Source organism: Centruroides vittatus, unplaced genomic scaffold (assembly GCF_030686945.1).
Source record: "Centruroides vittatus isolate TY-2023 unplaced genomic scaffold, ASM3068694v2 contig_300, whole genome shotgun sequence".
NCBI lineage: Eukaryota > Metazoa > Arthropoda > Arachnida > Scorpiones > Buthidae > Centruroides > Centruroides vittatus.
The window spans coordinates 1422778-1445986 of NW_027121917.1; the positions used below are offsets into that span (position 1 = coordinate 1422778).

The 23209-nt window shown below is 28.3% G+C and overlaps 1 protein-coding gene and 1 long non-coding RNA gene across 2 annotated transcripts in view; both read right to left on the reverse strand.

Moving 5' to 3' along the window:
* The window catches only part of LOC136972682 (thioredoxin domain-containing protein 11), a 52007-nt gene extending 29302 nt beyond the window's left edge, over positions 1 to 22705 (reverse strand). The window contains exons 1-4 of the mRNA XM_067267287.1: positions 22528 to 22705; positions 5130 to 5340; positions 3804 to 4031; positions 3625 to 3718 (exon numbers count right to left, since the gene is read on the reverse strand). Of these exons, the coding sequence (XP_067123388.1) occupies positions 3625 to 3718; positions 3804 to 4031; positions 5130 to 5340; positions 22528 to 22691 (697 nt within the window). The 5' untranslated portion in view covers positions 22692 to 22705. The remainder of the gene's footprint in view (positions 1 to 3624; positions 3719 to 3803; positions 4032 to 5129; positions 5341 to 22527) is intronic.
* Positions 1932 to 3028, reverse strand: LOC136972683 (uncharacterized). The gene is made up of 2 exons (XR_010880375.1): positions 2958 to 3028; positions 1932 to 2017 (listed from the first exon to the last, which is right to left on the reverse strand). It is a non-coding gene; the product is annotated as an uncharacterized lncRNA (long non-coding RNA).
* Positions 22706 to 23209: the final 504 nt, after the last annotated feature.

Consider the following 23209-nt stretch of genomic DNA (forward strand, 5'->3'; position numbering starts at 1 on the left):
TTGAATACCACTGATCTAACCTAAAGACAGATAGTCAGATTAACAAAAAAGTCCTAAATTATACAGAACTGGGTAAGGAGAAATAATCCAGCAACAAGTTGCTTAACATCCTGGAACAACATTTAAAACTGTGTGGCACCATCTGTTATGAGTTTTGATTAAAAAAAGTTTTATATAATTATTATAAAATGGCAAAAAGCTCAATTTTGAGAATAGGGATGAGTTTTATAAAAAAAAATTGTAAATTCTGATAAGGAGTAAAATCTTCAGTAAATCTGACCCTACTCGAAATATGACCCCTTCTATCTCCCCACCCCTTGACCTTTAATCACCAATATTTAATAGCATCTTAATACACCAACCTCCCTGCAAAATTTCAGAAATTCTTGACATAAGACACAGGAATTATTAAGCTTCATAGTAGGTGAACAAAATTATGCCCCCACTACACACACTCATATATATAGGAGGAGGGGGGGGAAAAAATCACAAATATTTTTGCATTTCTTGATATTTCAAGGTCCAGAGTCCAAAAACAAAAATCTGAGAGCCTTTTTTGACTGATCATCGTACTTTCCATCTTTTATAACAACTGAGAAAGTAAAAATAAATCATAAATTTAATAGAAGTGCATATAAGTATGAAATCAGATTAATTACTGTATTTTACGGACTATAAGACACTACGGACTATAAGACGCACCTGAATTTTGGAGGCAATTTTTTATTTTTAAATACCTATAAGACGCTACGGACTATAAGACACACCTGAATTTTGGAGGCAATTTTTCAAAGAAAAAAGTGCGTCTTATAGTCCGTAAAATACGATACTAATTATTTAATTGTGTCACTTTCTCTTTTAATTTGCCAGGTTCTTCAAACAATAAAATTATATTGAGGAGGAAATGCAATTGGAAAACTAACACAATGTTACTATGTACAGTACATCACAAATGCAAATCATTAGTAAAGATGTAACTAATAAAGCTATAGTCATGATGTAATTTGGTTTGTTTAGCTGCACTGAAAGATAAAATATAGCTGGTATGAACAAAATAGTATATATGCATGAACAGTATAACATTATGAATAACATATCATATAATTAAGTGGATCAGACGTTTGAAAATCAGAGAACAGACTTCATTTAGTAATGAATGTGCAAGTATGATAATATGATGACTATCAATAATCTTATAATATATGTAGTATAGTCAGTAAGTCCTGACTACATAACTATTGGTAGTAGTATCATATAGTATGTAGTCCAATGGACTACCTAACTTGGACTACATACTATATGATACTACCACCAATTTAAGATTTAAGTATATGAATATTTGAATAGATGGCTGTATATAAACCAGCTCTAACTTCAAGAATACACATCCTGCCACTAGTACCTGCACACATATAAAGAAATTGTATTGATGTCATGTCACATAGTTAAAACATAATCTGTCCTGTCCCTTCTTCATATTGTTATGAAGTGATACTCCATAACATATGTAAAGTATAATGTTATGCTGTTATCTAAGTTAAGTTAAGTTTTTATATTTCTTGTTTGGTTTTTTACAGTTCTTTTATTTTATACCTTACTTCATCAGCAATGAGTTTTACCAACTAGGTACCAAAATTGAAGTACTAAAGCAGCTTTATACACAAAATCAATTTACCTCATGCCCTGAAGACTTTATCAATATAGAAGAAGTTGTTAAAGATAAAGAAGTGAGTCTTCAAGTTGTCACAAAATTGTTTTTTACTGGAGGACAACGTTTCAAAAAATCCAACTGCCTAAAAAAAAAGTGTAACAAAGAAGTGTGCTTGCAAGCCATCAGGATTACTTTGTAATTCTAAATGCCATGATAGCTCTCCATGTTGTAACAAGTAAAATTCTTCAGTCGAAATTTGAATACGTGAAACTCCGTGAAATTCTTTTCTTACTTTTATTAAATGACAATGAATACCAAATGATTAGAAAAAATACTGTGATTACTGATTAGCTTAGCCAACGTAGGCTATTATATTATCAATAAATAACGACTAACCCGTTACAAAGCTATACATCCACAAGAGCCGAATTATCGGGCTAGAGTTGGCTATAATAAATAAATAATTAATAAGACAATTTGGCACTAGAGCTTGGCGTTAGGCGCCATCTCTTAGTAAACTTAATAATTATAATTAAATTAAATAAATAATTTTAATAATTTGGAACTGGAGGAAAAGAAATCGGCCCGAAGCGGGACTTCGAACCCGCAACTTCTGCTATCCGTGCAGACACGTTACCAGTTACGCTACCCGGACCTTCAGTCCGATTGCCTCCTCCAGTATATATAAGCTAACACGATCGAATATGCTAACACGATATATAAGCTAACACGATTGTAATGACCGTCGATGGTCGTCGTGTTAGCTTATATATACTGGAGGAGGCAATCAGACTGAAGGTCCGGGTAGCGTAACTGGTAACGTGTCTGCACGGATAGCAGAAGTTGCGGGTTCGAGTCCCGCTTCGGGCCGATTTCTTTTCCTCCAGTTCCAAATTATTAAAATTATTTATTTAATTTAATTATAATTATTAAGTTTACTAAGAGATGGCGCCTAACGCCAAGCTCTAGTGCCAAATTGTCTTATTAATTATTTATTTATTATAGCCAACTCTAGCCCGATAATTCGGCTCTTGTGGATGTATATTATATTATCTTTGACAAGATAATTTAATTTTTGTTATGTTAAAAAAGTATTTTTAAACTGTTTCATTAGTTATTAATAAATAGGACTTAGTAAGTTGACTGTTTATAATAATTGCAATAAATGATTATTAAAATACTCATAGTTTTATTTCCAAAACCAACATTTACTAACCGTCTTTAGTAAAACCTAGCATGTATCAAATTCTAACGGTAAAAGGCCAGAAAATCATCTCACTTTATAAAAATCCTTACATTTACCAACTCATGTTGGTAAATCCAAAGATTTACAAGTAAAACTTTGGATTTACCAATATACAGGCTTTTACAGTAACATATATATATTTTTCCCCTATATATTTTTCTATATATTATCCTTTAATACTAAGAGTTCATAATTATGGCTTTACTGATAGTTGAGTTTTAAGTTCACTCATTTCTCAAAGTTTCAATTTCTTTTGAAAAAATGATTGAATATAAAATAATTTAAACAGTAATCACATAAATTAAACTATTTTCCTCCATTTTCTCTTTCATATTACTAAATATAACACAGGTTTGCTTAAACTCAGAAGTATTGCAATATATACTAAAAAAAATAAAATAGTAATCATCAGATTATTAAAATCAAAATTATAATTAATAAATGGGAAGAATAGTACAATGCTAAAATAAATGAAAGAATACAGGTTATTTGAGATTAAGCATCTTTTGAAACCAGCCAACTTATCAGATCTTACCCTTGGTATGTCATTTTGACAATTTTGTTACAAGTCTAAAATGGAAAGTTTGGTTCCAAAAAGGATACTGTCAAATAAATCTTTTACTCTATTTATTTTAGTGCTATACTATTCTTCTTACTTCAAGGAGCATGTAATAGTTAAACTTAACTATAATTATCATCATAATACATTTAAAAAATAATTTCTCACCATGAGATAAACTTTTTAAAGAGGCTTCATAATATTCTAAATAACCAATAGGTTCTGCAGATATTTGAAAATCAAAAAATCCAACTAAAACTGCCTGTAATAATTTAAATTAAAAAGAATTTAATGTATTTTGTTTAATAAATTATATATATTATTTTCAAAAAAAAAGAAAGAATTACCTCATATTTTGCTTGTAAATCTAACAAATCTCCTTGACTTTGAATATGCACAAAAGGAGTAAGCACATGGTCTAAAAATGATATGATATAATTTGCTACCATAGGTCCTTGATAATTAATATTTCCTGCATGCTGAACAGTGACTATGATGACAGGATAGGAAATAAATTTGTAGGTTTTATGGCATTCACCTTCAGGCCACCAACAGTTAATTGCAGCAAAGAATACCTGCAAAATTTTATAAAGAATATGACATCACAATAACTAAAAACTACAACAGTAGATATTTGAACACTTACAACATCTTGAAAAACAGTGAAACTAATTTAATTACTAACATTTTTGGTGTTTTTTAGAGACCATCTGTAGATCCTATATGTTTTAAGTCTCTGAATACATGAAATAACTGTTAGAAAACATTATATATAATAATACTTTATGTCTTAAAGAATAAACCAACTTAAACAGTGATATAATTTCAAATTTAAAACATTTTTGGCCTAGTTTATAGACTATCAGCAACAGTTCTTTAATAATGTAATGATTCCCAAAATATTCTCTTGGTGTTAAAAAAAATTTGAGATAAACAGAAATAAGAATATTGACCAATTACTATCATGTTATAGATAACAATGATAATAATTTATATCTTTAAAACAATACATTAAAAACAAATAACTCTGAAAGTAATAGTATATATGGTATTTTAACTACAAATTTTAAGATCTGACCCTTAGCTTTAGAACAAGCAAATCAATTTGACTTGTAGATTTTTACTTGCAGATTTTGTAGTCAAGTACAAGTTCTGAATACCAAGAAAATTATTATTAAATTAAAGCTGATTTAAATATGATATGTAAATAGCTGTCATTATGTTAATAGCAATATCAACAGATGTGGAAAATTATGCATTTATACAAAGATTTGTAAATGTTGAAGAAACATTTCCATTATTAATTTAAAACAAAAATTAGTAAAATGAACTTCTGCCAGCTGATTCACAGCTCCTGTGTAGCATAAAAAACACACCAAAACAACCTTAATATGCAGAAAAAATGTTTTATTCTAGAATATTAACATTTAATCCTCTGTTTGGCATTCCATTTTGTACACTACTCAAGGAAGGTCATTAAAAATGGTTGAAAATGTTCTAGTTAGTAAAGTTTTTTCTTCTCCAGCACAGCCATTAACAATCAGAAAAGGCAACAGTTTAACTTAAAAAATATTTTAAAATTCATTGCAAAACTCACTCCTGAAACCATTCTATTCCAGGAGCAATTTTTTCAAAACTCTGTAAACATATTTTCATTTTCAAAACGAACTCACCTCAGTATGATAAAATCGAGCAACTGTTTCAAATTCTTCTTTAGCATGCATGCTTCCAGCATCCCAAGGTGCATAATACAAAACAATAGCGATATCATTTTCTGATATCAGAGTGTTAAGTGCCTGAAGATTTCCAAGATAAAAATCAGCAACTAATGATGATGATGAAAAAAATTTTTGAGGAGGATTGGCTTTTCTTGTTTTTGGTGGACTGAAAAAAAGCATTAAATTATATTTATATAGAATCTTATGAAATATTTTTAATGAAATACTTAAATGGCAATTATAAAGTAAATGCATCTTTGCTATATTTAAGTCATAGGCTAGTATAAATCCTTACAAAGTTCATACAACTATTAGTAGATTAATGAAGTTTAAAATATTCAACACAATTTATTTGGTCACTAAGTTTGTAACACTTGTTATTGGAATTGTTTTCTGGATATTTTAAGATCAGAATGTTGTGATCTCACCATGTGGTGATAGAGTTTCATATTTCAATTAGGCTAATACTTTCTCAGATATTCCTTACTAAAGCATCAGAAGATCAGACTAGGAAGCCATAAAGTATTAGTAAATCACACTAGGCTTTTAGGATGAAAACTACAAAACATATGTATAATCAGCTGTTAGTTCAATAGAATCAATATTATTAACATGGATTAAATATAATAATCAGAAGCATATCCTTATTAACAAAAGCATTATCAGGTAGAAAATATTAAATATTACTGCAAGCTGCAAAAAGTTATAAAGAGTGCATTTTTATGCTAATGTAAGCTAGTTGGACAAATTTTACAATACAACCTACATAACATCAAGATTAGTGAAGCAGTTACAAGTACAAGCTTGTAGCTGACAGATTTCCTATATAACTATTAAATATTACCAAGAAGAAAGTCTACATAACAAAGCATATCATCAACATATCAGTATTGATAATTTCAATACTGATTAGACAGGCCTTTATTCAAATAGTAGTAGTAAGAACAAGAGAAAGATACCCAGTTATAAAATAGTAATGTTAGACAATTAGACAACAAATGTTTAAGTATCTTATAGTAATGTACTGTACAAAGTGACCAATTATAAACCATTGTTAATCTATAAATGTGTGAAGTCTGGGAGACTAAGAGTGTGTAACAATTACAGTAGAGCATCAATTATCCAACCCCCAACCAACCATCACATCGGTTATCCGACTGTGTTCTAATCGGCAAATTCAAATGTCTGCTAGTGATGTGGCACTACAATATTTGGCTGTCTTGGCTACTTTAATATTATTTTTGTTAAATTTTTGTGTGTGTTAGTTGGCAATACTGGCTCGACCATGAAAGGGAGACCAGTATTTAAACCAGGCTTAATTTTCTATTTGTCTTTATTTTTGTATTTATTTTGTGCAAAATAAAGAAATGAAATTCCCGAAAGTGTGATAAAGAAATGATTTTTAATGATACTTTAGCAATGATTATTATTTTTAAAAAAATTTTGTTAGGCTTAACATCGATGAAAATTCAACATAAAATAGGTTAATAGCGATATACTAATATACTAATTACATGGGATATGCTAATATATTATATTAATAATGTATTTTTTCATACTTTTCAGTTATCCGACTAACCCCAGTCCCCAATTGAGTTGGATAATTGATGCTCTACTGTATAAGCGTAAGGCTTTGATGAAAAGAAACATTTACAATACTGTGATTCCATATAATAGGGGTGGGCAAGCAAGAGTTCAGTGGGAACCGAAATGTAGGTTTTGCAAAATGCATGGGAGCTGCAGTTCTATACGGTCGTGGCGGATAGTATGGTAAGGTGCGCGATTTTATTATATAATATAAAACAAATATTAAATTTTTTTAATAAACACATTTTCACAAAATTATAAAAATAAAATTGTAAAAATAATAATAAAAAACAGAAATTAACACTTTCAGCAAGAGCCGCATGTAACTCAAAAAGAGTCGCATGCGGCTTTCGGAGCCACATTTGCCCATGTCTGCCATACAACCTTATTCTGACCAAAAAGAATATTTAGCAAATGTTGCTTTTGAGATCTTTTTAGCAAATCAATAACAACTCATAGCCTTCAAGTCTAAGCTTCTTCAAATGAACTCCAACACAATCTTGAGGTGTTATATGATTTTCAATTGATTATGTGAAACATTCTAACTCAGGTTAAGATGTAAACTTTTCAGTATATATAATTTTAATAATTAAATTTATTATTATTTTTCTAATACTAAAAAAATAAATAATAAATTGCATTAATTAATAATTAGTTCATAGGCTTTTTATGAAAAATTGTTTTGGAATCTGATCTGCGATTTACTAGTTTTTTAGTTTCCATTCATATAAATTAATATATACCATAATTTAAAAGAATAAAACCCTCATGTAAATGAAGACCAAATTTATATAAAACTAATTATTTAATATAGCTTTAAAATCACATTTAAAGCTATATAAAACACATAACTTTAACATCTGGCATAAAAATTATGCCAGATGTTATTAATTAGTTTCAATCAAATTGCTATTACTTAATTTACAAATTTACTTTTTAATCTAACTTTATGATATTAGAAAATTAATAATAATAATGATATAAATTCAGAAATATTTTGCTGATAAATCATTCAATTTTATAGATATCAATGTATATTATAATGAAGTTAACATATAAATGAAAGCTTACAGAAAAAAAAATTTTTTTCTGTTGAGTTAGATACAAAAGTATGCAAAAAATAGACTATCTCTTATTAAACTAATAGAGAGCATGTCACAATTTACTAGATTTTTTAAATATAATATGTTAAAACAGTTATTAAATTATAACAGAAAATTTACACAAGATTATGATAATCTTAGTTTTCTTTATATTTCTCAATTCATTTCATTTGAAATATATTATTCTGAAATTTGTTTATCTGTACTAATAAATCTTGATAATAAATTACTACAATAGATAATGAATAATTAAAAAGAGAGGTGTGTATTAATTATTACTTAAATACAATGACATTAACTCAATTAAGTAACACATCCATTAAAAAATTTTTATTAAAGTTTATCTGCAAAAATTCAACTTTCCTACTGATTTACTCAAAATACTTATTTGAAATTTAATTTATCACAAAAATTGTTACTTAAACGTAAAGTAATGTTAAACTGAAACTTCAATATCAAGTAGGTAAAAATTTTAAATGAATATTTTTAACTAGTTTAAACAGACATCATCAGGTTTTAAGCAAAATAATTCAAAAATAAAATTATATTCTGGATAATTAAAAATGTTAAAAAAATGCATACAATATAATTAATGAAAAAACATTTTAAAATACATTTAAAACAATCTAAAATTTTGATAAATAGCAGGCAAAATGAACACTAGCACAAAAAACAATCATCTAAATGGAAAACAGTTATTGGTCTATTCAGAGGAAAAAAAATGTATATTGGTTCAATTTTCCTGTAACATGTTATAATGATACAGAATAATCAAATACATTAACGATTTTAAATTAAATACACTTGTAAAATATTCAGTATATTAAAGTAAGAAATAGTATAATTTATACCATTATCACCATAATCAAAAAAAATCAATAAAAGCAACATATATAACCTATAATATGTATCTACAATTTTGAGTTTTTTTCATAATCAAAATCCAATTTGAGCTTTTTTTTTTAATATCCCATTTATCCACTTTTTATGAATATATAACAAATATAAGAAAGTCATTGTCAGCTCTATTAAACATTTTAAATATATAACAAACTCACAGTTTGAATTAACAAAATGATGCCATTCATCTAAACTGAAGATTAAATTATAAGTTCTGAAAGGTAAAATAATAATTTAATTTTACAATATTAACTGAAATCAAAGATTACAAATAAATCCAAAAAAGGAATGCATGAAAAAATTTAAATGTCTTTATTCTTTATAAAAACAATACACGGTGATGAAAAATGAACAAGTTAGTAATTTCTCTGGATAAAATATTTTTCAAAGTCTTTGTAGTTGCGGCTTCAGATCCCAACTTTTATACACAAATTTTACTTTGCACAAACTTGGAAAAATCTATAACATATTGATAATGAAATATCTATTATTTATAATCAAAGTACATTTCTAAATTGTTAACTTACATCATCATCAGTTTGTATTTTTTTTTAGTATTTAAATATTCATAAATTATTAAAATTACTATTTTTACAATAATTTATGAATATTTGGATTTCTCAAACAATATCTGGATGATATAAATCAATTCTTTCTACATTTAGAATAATAAAATTTTATTCCAGATAAAAATTTATACATGTTATACCAAATCAGGGAATGTTGCTCATTTAGAAAAATAAGCAAATACTTGAATAATTTTGCAAAACTGGCAGAACATCAACTGCTAATTTCATGTTGAATTTTGTGAAATTGCCATTTTATTTTTTTTTAAGACATCAACTTTCGTTTTGGTTATTGAGTTATGGCTTAGAAAATGTTAAATGAAGTTTTCTTTTAGTATTGTCTTCACAAAACTGATGAACACACACAATGCCAAATTAGTACAATTAATAAATATACACTGTCTTTCTTTCAGAGTTAATTTAGTTTAGTCAAATGTATGCAAGTACATTCAACCTTTTACAAATGTCATTTTCAGGTAGAAAAGAAAATATTTAGAATAAGAATGTATTTCTAAACACATTCTATTTCACCTGAAGACAACATTTGTAAAAGGTTGAAAGTACTTGCATACATTTGGATTAAACTAAATTAGCTCTGAAAGACAGGGTGTATTTATTTTGTATTGTCTTCTTACTTGGAGATTACTTAATGATATTTTGTACTTCCTATTGATGTTTATTACATTTTGATTACATAGTCTTATTTTGATAAAATTTAATACAAAGTATTCGCCTCTATTTTCATCAAATATTTCAGAAAGTATTTGAGACAAGATTTGAATTTTTATAAACATTTTAGAGTAAACAAAACTAAAGAAATCTAAAAAGCAGAAAAAAACAATGACTTAATATGAAAAAAACAAAAAGTTTTTTAGTACTGTTTGCCATTTATATCAAATTATTATTATAACATTAAAATATATTTTTCTAAATTTTTGTTGAATAAATATTCAAAAAATACATCAAAAGTATAAATCCTTTAAAGAAAATAATTTTATAAAGGCAGATGTTATATTATTTATACTTTTTTATACTTAAATTAACATGTTTTATGGTTTATGAGTTTGTAAAACATAAAAGTAACTCAAAAACAAAAATAAAATTATAAAGCTTTTTATATAATTATTATTTTAAAAAGGAAATTAAATAGATTTTTAAGACATTGATTTCAATATTTATAAAATAAAATAATCAACCATTTCCAACTTCAGCAAAAATTCTTTAATCCTAAGAACGTTTTCAAACGCATTAAGCGTCCATCTTCAGTTACATCTTTAAATTAAATATGAAATTCGAACTAATATTAAATTCGAACAAAATATTACATAAATTAACGGTACGATTACAATAAATAAATAAATACATAAAAAATTAAAAAATAAAAATAAAATAAAATAAAATAAACAGGATTATCGTAATTTACAAAATTATGTCAATATTTCATCAACAAATAAAAATAAAATAAAAAATAAAAACGAAACTAAAAATCAACGTGCGGTTTAAACCAATCACGGATTATCGCTATATTTCTTTACAAATGCCTTCATCCGTCATTAAAGATTTAAAACAATATCAGCTCTAGGATTTATCGTACTTCTATGTTTAGCCCAAATCATCGCACAAAGATTTCCAAGCTGTGGAAAGCCCATCAGCGTCCCTATAATTAATGCATTGCGTACTTCTCTGCGCTCTGTGGATCTCCAATTTTTCGAAAAATTTTATTGCGTGTCTCGATCTAGTAGCCCTGATGATAGAGGCTTGGTCCCAAAAGACCGTGATGCCTTGCTGCTTAGCATAACTGGCCAGGACGGTACTATCAACTGATTTTTCCACCGATCGCTTGTGTTCATTAATCCTCTTTTTTTAAATTTCTCAAAGTTGCCCCTATATATACTAATTTAGAATCGAACCTATGATCCCTTAATGGTATCGAATAAATTCCTGTTAGTGAGTTACGCTCATACTTCATCTTATCATTCCTTAAAAGCTTGTATATGGTCGGATTACGTCGATAAATAACCTGCAAATTCCTACTCTTGGAAATCCTTTTAACTAACGGCTTAAGAAAAGGAATGTAATCGAGGATCACTTTCTCTCTTGGTTGGTTTCTACTCCTCCCACTCGTTCGGTTATGGTGTTTCTTGATGAGAGCATCTATTTTTTCTGTTCTGTAGCCATGTTGCAAAGCCGTTGTTCGGATGTATTGTAGCTCTTTAATTGTATCTAAAACATTGGTGCAGTGTGTGTGCGCTCTCTGTATCCACGAGCGAAATACTGCCATCTTGATATGCCCCGGGTCTGCAGAGTTCCTAGGGATAACGATTGGGACTGATATCGGTTTCCGATAGACATTCGTGCAGATTTCCCCTCCTACACATGTTATAGTGAGATCCAAGAAATTAAGCACAATACGCAAACATCAAAAAGTTTATAGGGTTTAATGAATCACAACTCCTATGGTTTAACTCTAGAGTTAGATCGGAAACCGATATCAGTCCCAATCGTTATCCCTAGGAACTCTGCAGACCCGGGGCATATCAAGATGGCAGTATTTCGCTCGTGGATACAGAGAGCGCACACACACTGCACCAATGTTTTAGATACAATTAAAGAGCTACAATACATCCGAACAACGGCTTTGCAACATGGCTACAGAACAGAAAAAATAGATGCTCTCATCAAGAAACACCATAACCGAACGAGTGGGAGGAGTAGAAACCAACCAAGAGAGAAAGTGATCCTCGATTACATTCCTTTTCTTAAGCCGTTAGTTAAAAGGATTTCCAAGAGTAGGAATTTGCAGGTTATTTATCGACGTAATCCGACCATATACAAGCTTTTAAGGAATGATAAGATGAAGTATGAGCGTAACTCACTAACAGGAATTTATTCGATACCATTAAGGGATCATAGGTTCGATTCTAAATTAGTATATATAGGGGCAACTTTGAGAAATTTAAAAAAGAGGATTAATGAACACAAGCGATCGGTGGAAAAATCAGTTGATAGTACCGTCCTGGCCAGTTATGCTAAGCAGCAAGGCATCACGGTCTTTTGGGACCAAGCCTCTATCATCAGGGCTACTAGATCGAGACACGCAATAAAATTTTTCGAAAAATTGGAGATCCACAGAGCGCAGAGAAGTACGCAATGCATTAATTATAGGGACGCTGATGGGCTTTCCACAGCTTGGAAATCTTTGTGCGATGATTTGGGCTAAACATAGAAGTACGATAAATCCTAGAGCTGATATTGTTTTAAATCTTTAATGACGGATGAAGGCATTTGTAAAGAAATATAGCGATAATCCGTGATTGGTTTAAACCGCACGTTGTTTTTTAGTTTCGTTTTTATTTTTTATTTTATTTTATTTTATTTGTTGATGAAATATTGACATAATTTTGTAAATTACGATAATCCTGTTTATTTTATTTTATTTTATTTTTATTTTTTATTTTTTATGTATTTATTTATTTATTGTAATCGTACCGTTAATTTATGTAATATTTGTTCGAATTTAATATTAGTTCGAATTTCATATTTAATTTAAAGATGTAACTGAAGATGGACGCTTAATGCGTTTGAAAACGTTCTTAGGATTAAAGAATTTTTGCTGAAGTTGGAATGGTTGATTATTTTATTTTATATTGTCTCTTCAGTAAGGAAATATAGATTTTTAAGACATTGATTCAATATTTATAACTTAAAAAACATTTTTTTAAATTAATATAAAATTCATAATATTTCAGCATGTAATAAAATTCTATACATTCATATTTTAAATAAAGGGATTCAAATTATTTAAAAACCTTATTTTAAATATATATTTAAATGTTTATCAATAACAGTAAAAATAATTAAGATAAGTACAATTTTCATGACGACTCAGGATATCTTCTAATTTAAAATTTGAAGTTAAGACTATTTACAAAAATATACATTTTCAAGTCTATCCATTTATCCCTCTAACACCATCACAGAAGTAACAGTTACATTGGATTGAAGAAAAAAATTTCATTTAAAGACAAATAACAATAGATAAAAATTCACAAAGTTAAAAACGATATCAAACATTTGAGGATCTGATACTTTTACATTAATATTAATATATTAATGTAATTAATATACATTAATTAATGTATATTTTTGTAAATAGTCTTAACTCCAAATTTTAAATTAAGATAAGTTTTCATTAAAACTTAGAAACTGATTTAAAGTTTAAACTTTCTATATATATTAAAACAAGAATAATTTATCATTATTAATATCAGGCATACAGAATATATACAGATATAAAATATCAGATAGAAATAATGTTCAGGAGAACCTTCAGATATTTTGTAATAACCAAAATTTTGTTTAATAGGCCTAGTATCTATAATAATCAAAACAACTATTGTTTTTGCAATTAAACAAATTTTATTTTTAGACAATATATGAAATTATCATCATCTATTTCAACATTCTGTAAGTCTAATGCTACAAATAGAATTGGGTAATTAAATATTCAAATATACTTTATAATTGTAATGGCTTAAAAATTCTTTAAAAATATTATATACATAAAAATGAACATTAAAAGGAAAATTTTTCATAAGAATTGTTTTCATATATAAATCTTATAAGTGGATAATTTATGATAGTTTCATTTTAATCATCAATAATAAAGAAGTATGTTAAACTGTAAAAATAAAAATAGATGAGTAATCTAATCTTCTTGTGATTACCTGAATTGTGATCTTTATAAAACCAGCTTAAACCAGATAGGATATTTATTAAAGTTACAATCTTTCAACTACTTAAAAAAAATCATTATCTGATATATTAACAGTCTGAACAAGACAATATAAAAAAAAATAATAAATTTCAAATTTTATTTATAAAAACAAAATGGTTAATTTAAAATTTTAAAATTCATTAAAAATTTATATTGTTTTTAACTGTAGGGAATCATCTCTTGTTAAACCATTGTGTTAAGTCGAACTGTTTCAAATCTTGAAATTTTCAATTTTCATTCATAAATTTACACAATAAATTTTATTTATATAATACTTTAAATAATTGCTAATGATAAAAAAATGCTATAATAAAAGAAATAATATTGCATGACCTATAAACAGCATATAATCCAATTTTAAATGATCTTACTAAATAAAAATGAAATTGTATAAACAAACTATCCTAATCTGATATAAAATTTTATACATGGTAACGTTTCAGGACATGCAGAAGACATTCCAAAACAAAAAAAAAAGTATAAAATTCATCACTATGGCATGTTTGGCACTGCAAGTAATGAAAAAGCAGTCTCTTTTGCATTAGCATGTGTTGCAGCTAAGTTCTAGTATAAAAGTGGTCATAACTGTTGAAGGTCATTCTTAACAGTTACAATTGCCTTCTAGAACATGCATTTTTTGTGGATCTGTTTTATAAAAAAAAAAAAAATAATGCTATAGTTGCATTTCAATAATTTAGAGTATCATAAGAATTTATTTTGATGATCATTGACTCCACAAGCTTTCATTCAATTTAAAGAAGTTGGACATCTGAGAACTTAACCAATCAATTCCTAAGAGGGCCTATCAGTGGCCAAGCGGTCTTTGTTCCTAGAACACTGGGAGTTCGGTTGTGGGTTTGAGCCTCACTTGGACAAGCTGGCCATGTAGAGTTTTCCGGGTTTTCTCCATGTCTGTAACACCTAAATAGGGGCCAGTTTCCCTTAAAAAGACCTCCCAGAAGGCATCCCCCTAAGCAGATTGCCCAAGTGTTGCATTGCCATAACCAAACAAACAAACAAGCAATTCCTAAGACATTAAAAATAGTAGTCAATGAAAAGTGTTGCAAACTCCAATAGTGTATACACAATGTTACAGTAGTTGGGTACCATATTTACTCAAATATAAGACAACCTCGCATATAGGAAGAAGTGTGACTTTAAAGATCAAAATGAAGAAAATTAGATTTATTAATACAATTCTAATGTTACGCCTGAGGAAGAACCAACGAGGTTCGAAAACGTTTGCATTTTGCAGAGAAAGAGGAGAGAAGCACACCGGTCAAAGGCACTACAGTTGTTGGTTTTAATTTATTTTCACTCCAGTGTTGTTCCTTTATATATTTGTCTAATTTTACTTCATTTAATCACAAATAAAATATCAAATGCATGTAAATGCACACATCGTCCTGCAAAAATTACTGGCATTTTAAACCAAGGAAAAATCTTGTAAAATGTAAAGCAGGACAATCGGGAACCTTTTTTGCCAATTCTTAACAGTCAAATTCACTCTTTGTCGATTACACTTATGAGTTTCTTCGAATTATGATTTCCAAATAATAATCTGTTTTCACATGGGAATGAATTAAAACATATTGGGCTCCCATGTAATTTTGGAATTCAATTCAAAAGCTTTGCTTTTCCTAATGCTATTCATCTTTACTCCTGACAATATACAAGAACGATTCAAACAACCCAGATAAAATACTTTTGTTTTTAAACACCAGAAGATGAGAATCCAGTAAAAAAAATACAAATACACAGTTTACAAAAATTATACAAAAACGAAAATAATCCTTTGCTTGCGCATGTAGGATACCTAGATTTTTTAAGCAGTGAAAAATGGATAAAAACCTCATCTTATATGCAAGTAAATATGGTATATCCTATGGTACATGTGTGGAAAATACTGAGAAAGTTAGTGCATTGTTATCTGTACAAGATCAGTCACAACCAGCAGTTGCTTATCATCAACAGGTAAAGCCAACTGATCTATGAATTGATCTTTGTTGGGGATTGAATGCATTGTGATCATGAAAGATTTCAAAATTACTATTATTAAAATACTTACTTCCAGGTATGATTATGCACTTGAATATGTGAAATTCTCCTGTAACAATGTTTTGAGAAAAAAGAAAAACCTGTTTGTCTTGAAATATTTTAAATAAATTCAAGCTATTGATGATTCGTTTTTGGTTGTACCTCTCACCTCTCAGAACACTTAATCATTGAATATTTTTAAGATAAATCAATTTACTTTATATATATATAGGGTAAGGAGGGAAAAGTCATCAATATATCTCATTTTAAACCTCATCTAATTTTCTTAGGTACTGACAGTGGACTTTAAGGTTTTGTTAATCCATAGACATAAAGCAAATAAAAAATAATTGGTTAGCTCTGTTCTCCTTTTTATTTTGAAGTGCTAATGAAACTGTCTATGAACTCTCATACAACAATCACTCATCTGTGTTCAAAGGAACTTGAAAGCATTTTGTACTGAGAAGGAAAACTGTCCTTTCCTTGTGTCTTTCCCCTGCAATTTTATGGAAAACAGGTTGTTTTGAAAAACATTGGCTATTATTTCTTTACTAGCAGAATATCAGTTTCCATCCTATTTACTACAAAAGAATTTGTATTCCTTGCAGTCTATATCATCAGTACATATTCTTCTAGAAAGTAAATTCAATCAGCACTTTCTGCTTGTCTTTAAATTATTCAAAAATTCCTATTGAGGAAGAGATAAGCATGACATATAACTAAAAAGTACTGGCACAATGACTGGAATCTTCTTCTAGTGACCAAGGTAATCTGCTGACAAATAGATGCATTCTTTCTATTTTGTCCACTATACATGTCAGCAGAAGTACAGCTCATTCACTTCAATTGGAAAATCCCCTTTAATATAACTGAGAAGGAAAGTGTACATTTCATTAGACCCTTTCTTTGTGATGCCTTCATGATATACATAAAATTTGGCAACTGTCTTTCAAGTTATGAATGTAGAATACAATGACACACAGCTCCATAAATAAAATATTTCTTGCACTGGGATATGTAGTATGTGTGTTTAAAAACATTGGATAAGTCAAGAATTTAACCCATTTTGCACTAAACAAAAATGTAACAATTATCATTTCTTGATTTACTTGTTTTATAGAGAGCACACAACAAAAAACTTGACTTTACTTGCATTTCTTTATAGTGATTTATCTTGTTATGAATGTCATAAGATAGCTACTTTCAACATACAAGTGATGTCATTTGGACTGCTTATAGAAGAAACAGTTTCTTTTAAACTTGAGGAAACAATGAGAACTATTTGAATCTTGCGGAATCATACATACTATACAGTGCATTAAGTGAACATTGAGTAAAATATTTGCATATTTATTGCACCTAAATGAAATTGAGCTTATAAAAAGTTTGACAACTGAAAATAATTTCTATATACAGTAGATTCTGCTTATTGTAATCACAGATTATGTTATTAATTGAGTTTATATAATCAAAATTAGCAGGTCCCAAAAAAAAAAAAAATTAAAATACATTAAAATTTTGCTCACTGTGATCAGAATTTGGTTATCATCATCTCTAAATAAATAGGCCTTTTTAATTTTTTTTCTGCTATCAGCCACATATGGCTGATTGATAATGATAACTGATAACAGTTGCATGGTAATCTTAAGCAGTACTTTAAATGCTTAATATTAATCATTATTTCTTCATAATAGAAAAGTTTAAAATGATGATGTTAGTAGCAGAGAAACACTATTGAATTAATTATATATTAATTAATATATCCTTAAGTTAGGCATTTTGTTTTTATTGTTTAACATGGCTTTTTAAGATTATGGCCTAGTCAACAAAAGCAGATTTTCTTCTAATTGTTGTCTTATTTACTTCATTTAATGATATCAATATAGATGAGCCCAAAGTAAATACAATGGACAAATTTAACAATGATGTCAAGTGTTAAGGTACCTGAATGTACAGGTAAAAACAGAGCTTTCTTGTAAATACAAATATTCAAACAAAAACATCTGAGATGTAAAAAAAAACTGTGCTAAGTACAATTAGACAACAGTCAAAATTTTTCTTAGGAGTTTTTCTTTGGTAAAGATAAGCTTGGCACTTTGAAGTGAAATGTAGAAAATAATACAGGTAAAAATCTTATGGGTACCATTTCCAAGCACCAAGCTTATCTTTACCAAAGAAAAACTCCTAAGAAAAATTTTGACTGTTTAAATTGTTGTAAGTTTTTACTTAGCACAATTCTTTTATATCTCAAATGTCTTTGTTTGGATATCAGTTGTTTTTTTGTTTAATAATTGTATTATTACATCAAGACATCAGACAATGATGTACTGTTTGGTTGTCTGTCATCGACCAAATGCTTTCAATATGTTTGGGGCATCCATAAATTATATAAGGTATTTTGGGGTGGGTCAAGGATTTCTTATGATTTCTTACTCGGGTAGGGGGTAATAGATCTCGTCTTATGTAATATTCTTATTTTTTGATCTCGTTGAGTGGTGGAGTTTTGAATTTGGCTTCAATTTGGCGGTTTCTATTAAGAACGCTCGTTGTACCAATGCCATCTCGTGTGATGTGATAGAATAATAATGCTCACAGACTCACACTCTAAACATTTTTTTATCGTGGAAGAAAGGCCATTTGGTGGTTTCTCTCGTTTTGTACGAAGTTTCTGTTTACGTGTATTAGCTAGTCGATCTGTCAAAGTTTTTTGCATCCTTTTGTGAAAATTAAAATTAATATAAAAATGAATATTACAACATTGATAAATAATAATAATAATGAAAAGATTGTTAATAATTAAAAAATAAAGTTCTTAAAATAAATTGTTCATTCAAATTTATTAAATTTTTATATTTTTAAATTTGTTCACATAAAGTCTTTTATAAATAATAGTACATATTAATTAACTAATTAATAATCATATATTTTAGACCTAAGATTTTTACGGGTTTCATAAAAAAAATTTATTTTTGTTAAAATCTTTTTTTAAAATCATGCCTAAATATTACATAAGATAGGGAAGGGGAGGGGGATCAAAGAAAATATTACAGTTTCTTACAAGGGATGGGTGGGGTCTAGAAAGGCCAAAATCTCACTTACATAATTTATGGACGGCCTCTTTTGGTTGGTACCAACCAAACACATTGCCAACTAATGCTTTCAATACACTCAAACCTGTTTTTGTGCAGTCTTTTTTTTGTGCGATTTTTTATATGTGCAATGTGTTTTGTGCAATTATTTTTGTGCAGTATACCAATTTGATTGAAATTCATATACCGCACACAAAAAATCACACACAACAAATCGCACAAAAACAGGTTTGAGTGTACACCATTTAGAAAAATCATTATAAAATGTTTTAATTTGCATAAATTTGAGCTTTTGTTATTCTGATTAACATTTTGAATAAAATTAATTTGTTCCATTGCAATTTTATCCTTATAAGAATAAAATTAAGCAATAAAACTGAAAGTTCTATGGGAAACCCCTGTGAACTTTGACCTATTGACCCAGAAGTTTCATGAGTACTTCACCAATAAAGAAAAAGACTTCTTAAGTTTAAAATTTCAGCTTTCTAGACTCAGTAATTTTTTTTCATCTATGAGCATCTGCACTGCCAGACAAAGAAGAAAATAAGCTTTTTCAGTGATTTTTGTACTTTTTAATTGCTTTTATTTCAGCAACCACTTTATAGAAAATCTTAAAATTTTGCACCCTACTTAAGAAAACAATTATCTTTCAAATGAGATATTTGGAATTACTTTAGACTTTCGGGGTAAAAAAATTGACCTCTGAAAATCAGTAACTCTGATTCCTGTATAGTCAGTCAGCAACTTTTTACTTGGTGGGGAGTCACTGCTATGATTCTCAGTATCAGAGGTGAGTAATTTTCATAAAAATTACAGAAAAGTTAGATTAGATTTCATTTTCATTCACAATGTAGTGTTATATCAATTAACTAGAGGTTAAAAAAGTTTATATCATTTAATTTAAATGACAGTTTATATTATTTTCCAGAATATGTATGGAGAAAATCTATTATGTGGCCTAAGATACAATGGCAAGATATTTCAAATTATTTAATAAATTGTCTGTACATACAGTATGGTAATTTGATCAACTAATTTCTATATATAATGTCCCTTTAATCCAAAAAAAACTTGTTTGGTAGACTGTCTAACAGCATGCTGTGAGACCATCTATCCAGTAGTTTATTAATCTGACATCTGATAATCTATAATGCCCTGTAATTTGATACCCTCTTAAAAGCAGTTAATAATTCAACTATTTTGCAGGGGATGCTGGATGAAACAGTTCCATCAATATCATCTCAAGAATAATTATAAAACCCTCAAATTCTTATTCAGTGTAATTCAGTAAACTACAGAGTACATTATATTATGTCAAACAAACCTTGTTTTGCCAGAACTAGCAAAGATATTTTGTTTAGTAATGGTTTATATTATATACAAAAGGCATCTGTTAGCTATAATAACAGTGTGTTTGGTATTTTCTTTCCCACAAGTCTTTTGTGAATCATATGTATAAAGAACAAGTATAGAAAAATATATGTACTATACGTGAATCATTGTAATTGTCGATTTTGTTTAAATGTGTTTGTTAATGTTTTTCAATCCTAAAACAGTATAATTATGCAGAGTATCATCATTCAGACTGATTAATTTCTCTGTGCATTTTCTTTAAAGCATACAGTAGTGCAAGCTGGTACAAAATGTATAGCATTCTGCTTGATCTAACATTTTTGATAATCTAACACCATTCTGGTTGTGTAGATGCCAGGTTAACAAACTTCTATTCTATATACACATTTTTGGTTGGAAACAGACAAGTATATATGTACTAGGCTCAGTGTAAAGGATTTCTCATAATATAACATTTATTTTATAATTATGATTTTAAATGTTTTCAAAAGTTTATCTAATTTTACTTTTCATTATACATTACTTGTATTTTGTTTTATTTTACTTCACAGATTTTTTTGAATCCAGGATGGATTACTAGATCTTTAATCAAATTAAAAATTAGTATGAAATAGATTATCTTTTTTAAACTGTTTCTACCGTGAAAAATATTTGTGAATTATCAAAGGTTACTTTTCACACTATTGGAGATGATATTATTAAATTACAAATACAACATTAACTTTTATTTTTCCTTTATTTCAAGAAGTTTATTAGATATTAGTTTCTGTCTATTTGACTGGCTAATATTCCATATAAAGAATAAATGCACTAAATACTGAATAATATTCAAAACACACAACCAAAAATTCAGCTCGTGAAACACAACATTAAAGAAAAACAAACGTTTTCAATTGCTTTTAGCAATCATCTTCAAGTTAAAGAACTTATTCAAAAACATATATCAGAATATACATATGATATGGGATATAATAATTTTTCATCATATTCACCATAAATTATTATATTCCATCATATGTGTATTTTGATATATGTTTTTGAATAAGTTCTTTAACTTGAGGATGATTGCTAAAAGCAATTGAAAACGTTCACTTTTCTCCAATGTTGTGTTTCACGAACTGAAGTTTTGGTGTTTTTACCATATAAAGTTTTGTAATAATCTGTACAAACAGAACATAAAGCAGCATTTTATTTCAACTTATGTTTGAAGTAACTGGATTATGGCAGTTAAAATCTTTTTTCATACTTTCAGTAACACACATAAGGTGTTATGATGCCACTCATCACTATATTAAGAGATGAAATGTCATTGCAGCACCCTAATGTGCCAAGGCATTTCACTTGAAACCACTGTTTTAGACTGAATTTCGACTTCCTTAAGTCCACTATCTTTTTGATTATCGTAAATTGTTCTTGGATCATTTTAAAATCTACATTTAGACCTTTCGGAAGATAAAATCTAAATTGCAGTTTAGATTCTAATAAACCAGCTCAATATTTCTCGCAATTTTCATTTGTTTATATATTATAAATGTTGAGTAGGATGAGTTTTGAAAAAATAATTACATTTTAAATAATGGAGAAAGATTTAATACAAAATTTACAGCAATGTAATTATATAATTTAACAAATTACAGTAGAAGTTACCTTTGGGTATTTTATGTATATATAAACATATAAGCCAATGACCTAAAAGTAACTTCCCAAATTTTATAGATGTGATAATTACAAAAATCGTATAAATATTTATTACCTTCAAGCAACAAAAGTTGCGATGAGGAAAAGAAATACATCGCATTAAGTGTAATATTTAATAAATAATACAGAAATTGAAACGAAGAAAAACAAATCAAACCTTTAGAAAAGTAAATATCAAAGTTGATTCTTTAAATAGTAAAGAATACCTAAAAATGCACCGATATACGAGTGCAATATTATTACCCATCTTGTAGTGCCGCAAATGCAGTAAATATCACAGCCAATATAAACCAAAATTCCCTGCCATATGTATTCATTACTTGAACGATCTGCGATGGGGAATCGCCACGTGCATCCTCAATTTTCCTTCCATCCTCATCGTCTGACTGACTGGAAGTCGCCATCATGACGTCACCGTCATCTTTTCTGTTTTATCTGTTCACCGCCAGAGTGCATAGGGCTCTAGATTTCATTCAGGCTTTTTGAATAATGTTGCATTGCTATCTTCTTCGAGCACTAATTAACTCGAGGAAAAAAATGTATTTCTGATTAATATTTCGATTTATTTACTATCGTAACTTAACTGTAAAAAACAGCGTGGATGAGATTATTCGTATAATCTTTTATGCTCTTTGATAATCTGAAAAATTCAAAGGCCACGTGAATTGCGCGAGACGCTTTGCTTGATAAAGCAGACTTAATACAACTGTGTAAGCAAACCAATGACTAGTCCTCAGGATTTAATCTTAGGGAGCCGATTTGAACGGATAAAAAATTTTTAATGCAAATTTAATAAATATCCCCCCTTATCTGATCGCTAATTCTTAAGTAATGTAGAAATAGAAGGCACTATACAATATAAATAAAAAATATATTTCAATTAGAAAAAGATTTTAGGAAAATTTACTAATGATTTTTTTTTCTT